The sequence below is a fragment of the Falco punctatus genome (assembly GCF_963210335.1).
Source record: "Falco punctatus genome assembly, contig: scaffold_176, whole genome shotgun sequence".
Classification (NCBI taxonomy): Eukaryota; Metazoa; Chordata; class Aves; order Falconiformes; family Falconidae; genus Falco; species Falco punctatus.
In genome coordinates this window covers 22,037-34,324 of record NW_027660331.1, presented here as the reverse complement: position 1 = coordinate 34,324, position 12,288 = coordinate 22,037, and the positions used below count along the sequence as shown (strand labels likewise).

The 12,288-nt window shown below is 44.1% G+C and overlaps 1 protein-coding gene across 5 annotated transcripts; it reads left to right on the top strand.

Moving 5' to 3' along the window:
* Positions 1-1,071: 1,071 nt before the first annotated feature.
* On the top strand, positions 1,072-9,448 carry LOC308057141 (protein NYNRIN-like). Of its 5 annotated transcripts, none has more exons than XR_013925153.1 (3): positions 1,072-1,656; positions 6,610-6,705; positions 7,299-9,448. XR_013925153.1 is itself a non-coding variant. In XM_080411292.1 (3 exons), exons 1-3 carry the CDS (start codon positions 4,431-4,433, stop codon positions 7,511-7,513), a joined length of 1,029 nt encoding a protein of 342 aa, XP_080267418.1. In that variant the 5' UTR covers positions 2,415-4,430; the 3' UTR covers positions 7,514-9,448. The 5 variants fall into 5 exon arrangements, 1 of the variants encoding a protein (XP_080267418.1); XM_080411292.1 differs by lacking the exon at positions 1,072-1,656 and adding an exon at positions 2,415-5,148; XR_013925152.1 differs by lacking the exon at positions 6,610-6,705 and having other exon boundaries at positions 7,003-9,448.
* Positions 9,449-12,288: the final 2,840 nt, after the last annotated feature.

Genomic DNA, 12,288 nt, shown 5'->3' with positions numbered 1-12,288 from the left:
GTTGGGCACGTACACCATTGCCGGGTGGAAGGTGTGGTGTAGCAGAACAGCTTGTAGCAACTCCATAAAAAATGGAACCAGCTAACATGGGACAGAACGTTCCCCCACCGGACTGGGGAACGAATCAGACCGTTGGGACGCTGCAGCTCCGGGGTGGTGGCTATTGCCTTGAACTCTTTCTTTTTCTTCCCTTATTTCTTTCCTTCCTTTCTCTCACTTTAGCTCTCGCGCTCTCTCCCTTTGCATTTGCAGATTTATTGTTAGGCAAATAAAGTTCCTTGGCCCCTGACTCTGTGTCTGTGTGTGTGTGCGTGTGCGTGCGCACGCGTGTGTGTGTCTGTGTCTCTGTGTGTCTGTGCGTATCTGTGTGTGTGTCTGTGTGTCTGTGTGTGTGTGTGTCTGTGTGTGTGTATCTGTGTGTGTGTATGTGTCTGTGTATCTCTGTGTGTGTCTGTGTGTGTGTGCGCACGCGTGTGTGTCTGTGTGTCTGTGTGTGCGTATCTGTGTGTGTGTGTCTGTGTCTGTATCTCTGTGTGTGTCTGTGTGTATCTGTGTGTGTGTGTGTCTGTGTATCTGTGTGTGTGTCTGTGTCTGTGTATCTCTGTGTGTGTCTGTGTGTGTGTCTGTGTCTGTGTATCTCTGTGTGTGTCTGTGTGTGTGTGTGTGTGTGTGTGCGCGCCTGAGATGTGCCTTGGTGCGAAGTGAGTGCGGAGTCTGGATCCGTGGTTCTGTTTGTCCGTGAGGAAAACAGCCGAAGGACAAAGTGATAGAATTGAACAAGAGATGAGTCTCTACAGAAGTTTACAAGTGTGACCTCCTGAGAGTGAAGGGTGGCGGCAGGGGTGGGAAGTGGTAAGAGAATTTACAGTGAGGCCCTCTCAGGATGAAATAACCCCTCTTTAGTGAAGTGTGTGCCCACATTCTACAGATGTTCATGTGAGAAACTATGGACTAGGGTATTGTTTATTAAGATTTATGTTAAGCTCAATGTAAAGTTTAGGCAACAAAAGATATGAAAACGCTTATGCAAACAGCTACCAGACACCTGTGTAAGATAAGATAACCGCAATACACAAACTAAACCAGACACCGCTGATGCAAGATAAGATAACCACCAGATGTCCAGGAACCGACAGAAACAGGGCAAACAACCCCATATAAGGACATATGAGTGAGGGGTCAACTATGGGATGAAGGAGGAAGACTTCTTACTTCGGCCTCAACGACCACCAGGAGGCAGAAAACGACCCCCTAACAACAACTGAAGCATGACTCCACTACCTCATGAGCACGGAAGTAAAGATGTATAAAAAGGGACTGTTTGAACTGCTCAGGGCGGCAGTTGGTGGAGCGCAGACTCCCCTGCCGTCCAGCGCTGTTTTTGCTCATATTCTACTTGCTATAATTAATAAAATTTTAATTGGATTATGATCCGTTGCGGTCTCAATTTATAACAATTTCTGGTGCCGTGACTCGGATAAGGAACGGTGGGCTTTGGTCCTCCGGGGAGGCGCCCCGCGACATTTCACGGCCCCGCGACCAACAGCTTACTCCAACCTTACCAACGAACCTAAAATCTAGGATATTGAGCAAAAAAGGACTGGTAAAATCCCATAAAGTTCTGTGCACGGGAGTCCGGACGAAGACGCAGGACGCGTAAGTATATTGCGAATTTGTTCGCGGGTTTGCCGTTCGGGCGGGATTGGGTTTCCTGGAATATAACGAGTGAGAGGTTCGATATACTGAACTAAGCGAGTGCGGACTCTTAAGTACTGCGTCTCCCATCTCCCGCGAGGGACTGGGCCAGGAACAAGGGGAGCGAGTGAGTGTATGTTTGTGGATATTCCAGAAGATGGGGGCGAAGGGCAGCAAGCCTTCGACTCCCATGGGAAGGGTACCCACTGTACCTAAGAATACCCCTCTGGCATATATCTTAGACAATTGGAGATATTTCCCTGGAACCCTAGGGAAAGATAAGCAGAAAATGATAGACTATTGTACTAAGATATGAGGAGGGAAGAAGATTTCTAAAAATGTCTTTTGGCCAGTCTATGGGTCAGAAGAAGATTGGGTAAGACAGCAATTAAACCTCTGGGTTAATAATAAAAAACCCCTTAACCTGGAGGAGAGTCAATATGCGGAAGTGTGGCTAGAAAGACCGGGAGCTAGACTTTACCTGCTGAATGAAATAAAAACTAAACAAAAGAAAAAGAAGGAAGAGTTAGACGAAACCCTTCTAACCCCCCCTCCTTACATTCCTCCTCCTGCTCCCGCAGAGGTCCCCAGAGTGCCCACTCCCCCACCAGAGTCGGAACAAGGGTCTCCCCCTCTTCCTAGACGCGTAACTAGAAGTCAAAAGGGGCAGCTCAGATGTACCCCCTAAGGGAAATACCCATGGGGGGACCTCAACCTGTGATCTTTCTGTGCCTCTAAATTCGGCTGACCTACGAGATTTTAAAAGGACCGAGATGGGAAACTTAATTGAGGACCCACTCGGAGTGGCAGAAAGATTAGATCAATTTCTGGGACCAAACCTTTATACTTGGGATGAGATGCAATCTATTCTTTGTCAATTATTTACTACCGAGGAAAGAGATATGATTAGACGAGCAGGAATGAGACTGTGGGATGCTCAACATGCCCAGGGACCCCAAGCAGATATTAAATGGCCACTCCAAAGACCTAATTGGGATAATCAGGATCCGGCGCATAGAACTCATATGCAGGACCTGAGAACTATAGTAATTCAGGGAATTAGAGAAGCAGTACCCCGTGGCCAGAATATCAATAAAGCATTTAATGAAATGCAAAGGAAAGATGAGAGCCCCACTGAGTGGCTGGAACGACTGAGGAAAGCCCTTCAGCTGTACTCTGGGGTAAATCCAGACAACCCTTTAGGGCAAGCACTCCTCAAAACTCAGTTTGTGGCAAAATCATGGGAAGATATCAGAAAGAAGATTGAAAAGTTAGAAGACTGGCAGAATAGAGGGTTGGATGAATTATTGAGGGAAGCTCAGAAAGTCTACGTAAGGCGGGAAGAAGAGAGCAGCAAGCGACAAGTAAAAATGATGGTAGCAGCGGTCAGAGAGGATCGCAAAGGGCGGACTGGTGAACACAGATCTGCTGGAACGAAACAAGGGAACGTAGTAGTAAAGAAGGAACAGAGATGTTGTTTTTACTGTGGAAAGAAGGGACATATAAAAAAGAATTGCAGAGAAAGGATCAGGGATGAGGAAATATTGAAAACGGAATAGGAGAGTCAGGGGCTTTATATTTTAGGGGACCGGAGTCATCATGAGCCCTTGATAAAATTAAAAATAGGTCCCCATAAACAAGAGTTCACCTTTTTAGTAGACACTGGGGCTGAGAAATCAACTATTAAGCAAATACCTGAGGGATGTAAAGTTTCCCCTGAAAAAGTACAAGTAATTGGGGCAAAAGGAGAACCCTTTAAAGTAAGCAAAATCAAAAATGTGGTATTCGAAACTGAAAATAAATTTGGAATGGGTGAACTCTTGCTAGTCCCTGAAGCAGAATTTAATCTGTTAGGACGAGATTTAATTGTTGAATTGCAATTAGAAATTAAAGTGAAAAATCAAGAGCTTACAGTGTCTGCTTATCCTTTGACCGTGGATGATCAAAAACAAATTAACCCCGATGTCTGGTACTCTCCGGACACAATTAGTAGACTGGAAATCCCACCGATTAAAATCCAAATTTCCGAACCCCACATACCTGTGAGGGTAAGGCAATATCCCATATCCCTAGAAGGACGGAGGGGATTAAAACCAGAAATTGATCGATTGTTAGCACACGGAATCTTAGAGCCTTGTATGTCACCCTTTAACACTCCCATTCTGCCTGTAAAGAAACCCAATGGGAAATATCGGCTCGTACATGATTTAAGGGAAATAAACAAAAGAACTATCACCCAGTTCCCTGTAGTAGCAAATCCATACACCCTGCTAAGCAAGCTAGGACCCCATAACTCCTGGTATAGTGTGGCTGATTTAAAGGATGCCTTTTGGGCCTGTCCACTGGCAGAAGAATGCCGTGATTATTTTGCCTTTGAATGGGAAGACATAGAGACAGGCCGTAGACAGCAATTGAGATGGACCGTGCTTCCCCAAGGGTTCACTGAGTCCCCTAATCTGTTTGGACAGGCCCTGGAAGAGCTCTTAAAAGAATACCAGGTACAAACGGGAAACGTGCTGTTACAGTATGTAGATGATCTGCTCATAGCAGGGAATAATGAGGATGTAAGAAAAGAAAGCATTTGACTTCTAAACTTTCTTGCACAAAAGGGCCTACGGGTATCACAAGAAAAGTTACAATTTGTGGAGGAAAAAGTGAAATATTTGGGGCATTATTTGTTTAACGGCAAGAAGATATTGGATCCAGAGCGCATTAAAGGAATTCTGGAATTACCTATGCCTGTCACTAAGAGGCAAATTCGGCAGGCATTAGGGCTATTTGGGTATTGTAGGCAATGGATAGAGAACTACAGCTTTAAAGTTAAATTCTTATATGAACAACTGTCTAAAGACAAAATACCCAAGTGGACCCCTCAGGATCAAGAGCAGTTTGCCAGTCTCAAAAGGGAGCTAAGTCAAGCACCGGTTTTAAGCCTCCCAGATTTAAAGCGGCCATTCCATTTATTCGTTAACATACATGAAGGAACGGCATTCGGAGTATTAACTCAGGAATGGGCCGGACAAAAGAAACCGGTGGCATACTTATCAAAGCTGTTGGACCCTGTGAGCAGGGGTTGGCCGAGTTGTTTACAAATTATTGTTGCTGCTGCCTTATTACTTGAAGAAACGAATCGTATTACCTTTAATGGAGAAGTTGTCCTATATGCACCTCATAATATAAGGGGGGTGCTTCAACAAAAAGCAGAAAAATGGCTTACAGATAGCCGACTGCTAAAGTATGAGGGAATACTCATAGAATCTCCAAAACTATCCCTAAGGACTATTGGAGTGGTTAACCCTGCAGAATTTTTATACCCAGGGGAAAGTACTGAGTTAGTACATGATTGTCTTCAAACAATTGAACAACAGACACGCATTAGACCAGACTTAGAAGAAGAAGAACTACAATGTGGAGAAGTACTATTTATAGATGGGTCATCACGAATAGTGGAAGGTAAACAATTGTCTGGATATGCCATCGTTAAGTTAGAGAAAGGAGAATTTAAGACAATAGAATCCGGCCCCCTAAGTGCCAGCTGGTCGGCTCAAGCCTGTGAGCTGTATGCATTGTGGAAAGCATTAGTGTCACTGAAGGGAAAGGATGGAACTATATATACAGACTCACGCTATGCGTTCGGAGTGGTACATACCTTTGGAAAAATATGGGAGGAAAGAGGATTTGTTAACTCACAGGGAAAAGAACTGATACACCCGGAATTAATTCGGCGAGTTCTGGGGGCATTGAAAATGCCGAATAAAATAGCAGTTGTACATATAAAGGGACACCAGCGAGGTACAAGTTATCAAGTTAGGGGAAATAATGCAGCTGATACAGAAGCAAAACAAGTGGCAGGCAATTATAGTACGATTTTGACTATGCAACAAATATCTGTTAGTAAAAATTTGAGTTTAGAATCTGCAGAAAAGGAAAAACTAGAAGAAATGGGAGCTAAGGAACAGGATGGTAAGTACATATTGCCAGATGGGAGAGAAGTCTTGCCGAAGGGCATAGCACTCGAAATATTTTCAAAAATACACAGTAAAACACACTGGGGAACCCAGGCGTTAGTTGATCATTTCAATCAACAGTTTGCCTGTATAGGCGTATATAACATAGCAAAGACAGTCACGGCAGCCTGCAAGACCTGTCAAAAGGTTAATCGAAACAACATGAGACAAAAACCTCTTGGAGGACGTTCCCCAGCATACAGACCTTTCTCACACATACAAGTGGATTTTACTGAACTACCCAGGGTAGGGCGTTACAAATATTTATTAGTAATGGTGGATCTTTTAACACATTATGTTGAGGCTTTTCCTACCTCCAAGGCAACTGCTAACCAAGTTACTAAAGTGTTACTTGAACACATTATACCTCGATATGGAGTACCTGAAGTAATCGACTCGGACAGAGGAACACACTTTGTGTCAAAAATTGTTAGAGATCTAACAGAAAGCTTGGGTATTAAGTGGGAATACCATACGCCATGGCATCCACAAAGTTCGGGAAAAGTTGAAAGGATGAATGGAGAAATCAAAACTATTTTGACTAAATTAATGATAGAAACCAAATTATCATGGATTAAGTGCCTACCCATGGCACTATTAATTCTCAGAACCAGACCCCGAGCAGATGTAGGAATATCAGCGTTTGAAATGGTGTATGGAATGTCGTATAGAATTGAAAGTCCACAAACAAATGTTTTAATTCGAGACCGTGTGATTAATGAATATGTTTCACAATTAGCAGAACATCGTAACAAGCTTTGGGAACATGGACTGATTGTACAACGACCACCGCTGGACTTAAAAATTCATAATCTTAAACCTGGGGACTGGGTATTGGTTAAAACGTGGAAAGAAGAAACCCTAAAACCCAATTGGGAGGGACCTTATCTTGTTTTGCTTACAACAGAAACAGCTGTCCGGACTGCTGAGCGTGGATGGACTCATGCCAGTCGCATTAAAGGCCCAGTGACGAGACCCCACTGGAAAGTAATCAGTACTCCAGGTGACACCAAGATAACCCTGAAAAGATAACGTAATGATAGAGACTTCATTTGATTATTTTGCCGCATTACCTTTTGGTATAAAGTGTGTATTGTTGTTTATATTTGCTATAATTATTTCTTGTTTTATCTATTATATATGGAAGCGTACAAAGTGTGTTGAAGGAAATTGCTAAACTTATGCAACCACACAATATCAAGTATAGAAGATATGCTGATGTAAATAATATATGCACTCTAGATATACGAATTAGATGTAATAATTTGAACTGCAATTGTTATCCATTTGCTTGTTTCAGGTGTAAGGTATGCCAGAATAAATGGTGGACACACTGTGAATGTGGATACCCTCCGATAGGAGTTTGCACACAGTGTTGGAAAATCCAAAGAACTCTTACTGAGTGGAAATTAAAACAATTAGAGTCTAAACAAGAAATTATTCGAGAATCCCATGAGTGGTGGGAAATTTTTGCCAAAGGAATAAACCCTCAATATTATTGTTACCACTCCACCGAACCAGTCCCCTTTGTAGCTGAAATCTTGGCTATAAAGTGCAGAAGGGAAGTACTAACCGTGTCTTGCTTTGCCCCATTAGTTAAAGCTGCAAAGTGGGAAGCCTATGTAAACAGGCAGAAAGCCCGAAACAGCTGTTCTCCTGAAGAATTCCCTTGCTGCCGAGAAGATGATACACCCCGTGGCTCGAAGCAACCGAGTCGACGGGCAAGGCAGAGGAGGAACAAACTGTGGAGACAAGAACCAGAACAATGGGACACTAAAGCAGCAATGGCCGAACTTCCCCAGGACTGGTAAAAATATACTTAAATTGGCAAAATTGATAGACACCCTTTTTCCTGGTATACTGTTAGTTTTGTTATTGATAATAACCCAAGCAAATGGAAACCCTCATGAACCTATGAACTGCACAATAACAAACATAAAATATCCAAGTAATCCAATCCAAGCACGAACTACACCGGGCACAGTTAGTTTCAATGTGAGTTTGCATGACCTAATTACTGAAGAAGATCGTAGAGATGAAGTGGATATATGTAAACCAATTTATATATGTCCAGCATCAAATCCTGGTAAAGGATACTGTAATTCTCCAGGTTATTATTACTGTGCATATTGGGGGTGCGAAACATGGGCCTCTGAGTGGTCCGCACCTGGAGACCAATATCTAGAAATAAAGTGGTCACCGGAAGGATGCGAGAGACCTAAATTACACGGAGACCAGTGGGGTCATTGCTTAAGTAAACCGATTCCTTGTGTGGGCATCAATATAACTATAAAAAATCCTGCTCAGGACTTTTGGCTGGCAGGGAAATATTGGGGAATTAGATCCTGGGAAACAGGTGCAGACAGAGGAGGAATTTTTCAAATAATGAAGAGACCGATGCCCCACGATCCTTTGCCAATAGGACCAAACCTGGTCCTGAATCCACCCACTTTCTCTGAAGAAAAGGTTGCCCCCGTAATTGTCGTAACCCCTTCTTCAGACTCCCTTTTGGAAACAACTAATGACATTGTGACTGAATTCTCCTTATCCAGGGATCTAGAGTTGTCAGAATCCAAAGACCCCTTATGGAATCTAATGCAAGCCTCTTATCGTGCCCTTAATGAAAGCAAACCAAATTTAACTGAGGAATGCTGGTTATGTTATAATGTTAGACCACCATATTTTGAGGCAATTGGAAAACCAGGAAGGATTTGATGGTCTAATGGTTCAAACCCACGAGAATGCCCATGGAATGACCAGAGGAACCATACGCAAGGAATTACTATTCAATTAGTAACAGGTCAAGGAAAATGTATAGGTACAGTGCCCGAAAAGTATCAGCCTTTGTGCAACCGAACAGTCACTAACACCAATATAGAGAAACACAAGAATCAAAATGACAAATGGGCTATCCCGACACCAGGAGCTAAATGGGTTTGTTCAGACATCGGAGTAACGCCTTGCCTATCCCTAAACGTGTTTAATCAATCTCAGTTTTGTGTACAGGTGATTATTGTTCCTCGTCTGATCTATCACACCTCTGAGGAGGTGTTACGCCACTTTGAAGGAGACCTGGATAGACAAAAACGAGAGCCAATTACAGTGGTAACCCTAGCTACACTGCTGATAGCGGGCGGAGTTGGAGCAGGTACAGGCATAGCCTCCCTAGTAAGAGGTCAGGAATTACAAAGTTTGCAGATGGCTGTAGATGAGGATTTAGCAAAAATAGAACAATCTATCCAAAATTTAGCCACTTCAGTAAAGTCTTTATCAGAAGTAGTGCTGCAAAATAGAAGAGGATTAGATCTACTGTTCTTAAAGGAAGGAGGGTTATGTGTAGCTCTCAATGAAGAATGTTGTTCTTTTGCTGACCATACGGGAGTAGTCCAGGACACCATGTCTGAACTCCGGAAAAGGGTTAGATGAACGTAAGAAGGATCGTGAGGCGGGCAGGTCATGGTATGAAAACTGGTTTAATGTTTCACCTTGGCTAACCACTTTGTTATCCGCTTTAGCAGGACCGCTTATCATGTTGATTTGGGGACTTATATTTGGGCCTTGTATATTACGCTATATTTTACATTTTATTAAAGAACGGTTTGACATAGCTAAATTGCTTATTTTAACTACGAGGTCTGGGGCAAAATATAAGAGTGTATCTATTAATGAGGATGAAGATTGTTGTGAATGCGTTATGCCACGTGAGAACTATGCCTATTGTAATTGTGAGGTATTACCTTGTGAGTGTTACGATAAATGTTGGGATTGTGGAAAAAGGTTTGCTTGCAGTGCTGAGAATGAAAGTAGCGTCTAATAAACAATAATAGGATAAAAAGAAAAAGGGGGGATTGTGAGAAACTATGGACTAGGGTATCGTTTATTAAGATTTATGTTAAGCTCAATGTAAAGGTTAGGCAACAAAAGATATGAAAACGCTTATGCAAACAGCTACCAGACAGCGCTTGTGTAAGATAAGATAACCGCAATACACAAACTAAACCAGACACCGCTGATGCAAGATAAGATAACCACCAGGTGTCCAGGAACCGACAGAAACAGGGCAAACAACCCCATATAAGGACATATGAGTGAGGGGTCAACTATGGGATGAAGGAGGAAGACTTCTTACTTCGGCCTCAACGACCACCAGGAGGCAGAAAACGACCCCCTAACAACAACTGAAGCATGACTCCACTACCTCATGAACACGGAAGTAAAGATGTATAAAAAGGGACTGTTTGAACTGCTCAGGGCGGCAGTTGGCGGAGCGCAGACTCCCCTGTCGTCCAGCGCTGTTTTGCTCATATTCTACTTGCTATAATTAATAAAATTTTAATCGGATTATGATCCGTTGCGGTCTCAATTTATAACATTCATGATGTTTCCCCCACTGAAGTATGGGGCAAAGATTTCTATAAACTGGATGACTTTTGGGAAGCTATCATGCTCGCCCAGCTGCCTGAGGGCGAGAATGGGCAAAAAATCAGTGGTTCCAACCGCAGAGTATAGTGGATAGGATCACGATATTGCAGAAGGAAGCTAAAGTTAGGCCTGGCAAGGGAAAAATCCATAATTTGTGCAGTTTTAGGGGCAAGTTTGCAGCAGCCATAGAAGATAGGAGCCAAAGATTGTGTCAAGATGATGCCGCGGTAGATTCCTTGAAAATGGCAGTTAAAACACTGCCAGAGCAGTTAGAAAAGACCAAACAGCTATTAGAGCAGGAGAGAAACCAGAATGCTTTGTTAAAAGACACATTAAGAGAAGAATTGTGGAAACAAAGTGACTCGTTTAGGGAGGTGGAGTTGAAGTTAACAGAGAAAGGGATTAGACAAATACATGCCCAGGGGGAAAAAGAGGCAGCAGAAAACCCTCCTCACATGTATCCCCTAGTTAAGACTGAGTGTTTATATGAGACAGACAACGACACTTGTGCCCAAATTGTGCCCAAATGGTTATTAAAGAGGCTCCGTTTACAGCAACTGAGTTAGTAAAATTAAGGAAGGATTTTGCAAAGACTCCAAAAGAATCTGAAACAGAATATGTTTGGGAAGTGTCCTTGTCATGAGGGGATGGGATTTTGTTGTCAGAGAAGGAAGCAGAAGGATCCTGGGGCCCAGGTGTGTTTTTAACTGCTGGCAACCATCAGGCCCCATGGTCATTAACGCAGAGGGCAGCGTATTGGGCCGGGGGAGTGAACCCTCTGGAAGGGGAGACCCCCTAGCCGTAACAGGTGCGGTGGATCAGCTGGTAGGAAGTGTACAAAAGGCAGCTTGTCTGCAGATGATGTATGACAGGAGGCTTGAATCTCGCCAGGGCTCCCCCATGATGGTGCCTGTGGACCCAGAAGGGATGACTCCTCTAATTCGAGGACTTCCTGATTCTTTAAAACCCATTGGGATCCAGGTACAGGGGAAAATACAAAATACCCCCATATCAGGCAGAGTTATGCGAGGGGAAATTGCTCAACAGCTAATTAACTCTGGGACAAAATACGGTCCCGTTGGTAGGTCCTGGCAAAGACCTGAAACGAGAGCCGCAGAACTGCGGGAAAAGCTGAGGGACGCTTAGCACAGGCTCAGGGAAGTCAGAATTCTAAATCGGTCCGATGTACTGATCCTAGGGGAGGGAGACCCCTAAGCCGGCAGGACTGGTGGCAGCTGGGGCTCCAGAGAGGTATTCACTGGGATCTAATGGATGGGCTCCCGACCCAGAGACTGGAGAAATCTGTACAGACATGGTCAGGGCACAAAGTTAGTTTCAAGCCAAGCCCTAGTGCCCCACCATCAATAGGCATCGGGGAAAAAGCTGATGAAGTAAAGAAACTATCCTCCATCCCCCGAAGGTGGGGGGGGAAGGGAGGGTGAATGTTTATTAGGCAACTCACCTTAAATTTGAGAGGAGATTTAATGATTACAGTGGCCGTTGGAACACAGAAAAAACCAGTACTGACACAGGAGCACAAATCACTGCACTGACGCAGAGTGAGGCAGAGCAATGTGGAATTTTGACTTTGCCTAAAACCCCAATTGTCCTAAATGCTTTAGGGAAAACTCAGTCGGTCCCTGTGGCCTTGGTAACATTATGGATGCCTGGGGAGGCAGACCCAGGTAACACCCAGGCTGCAAAAGGCCCTTTCCCAACAAATCTTTTGGGCATAGATGTGCTGAAGGGCAGGCAGTGGTATGATACCCAGGGGAATTCATGGTCCTTTGGCACTCCTCAGATCAGAGAATTAGCTGAAACGTCCTGGGCAGAAGTGCGCCTGTTGCAAGCAGCACCTACGCTCCCCCCTTCCAGGATGACTGATGTGACAGCCTGTCCCTTGCCATTAGGGGCCCGGAGGGGATAGCTCCGGTGACTGAGGATCTTAAACACCAGGGCATTTTAACATTCACCCACTCCCCATGCAATTCCCCAGTGTGGCCAGTTGGTAAATCAAATGGGAAGTGGAGACTGACTGTAGATGATCGTCGACTTAATGCAGACACTGGTCCCTTGGCAGCAGCGGTGCCTAACGGAGCTGAGCGCATCTCACTCGTTCAGGAGCAGGCTCATGCGATGATGGCCACAGCTGATGCGAAAGAGA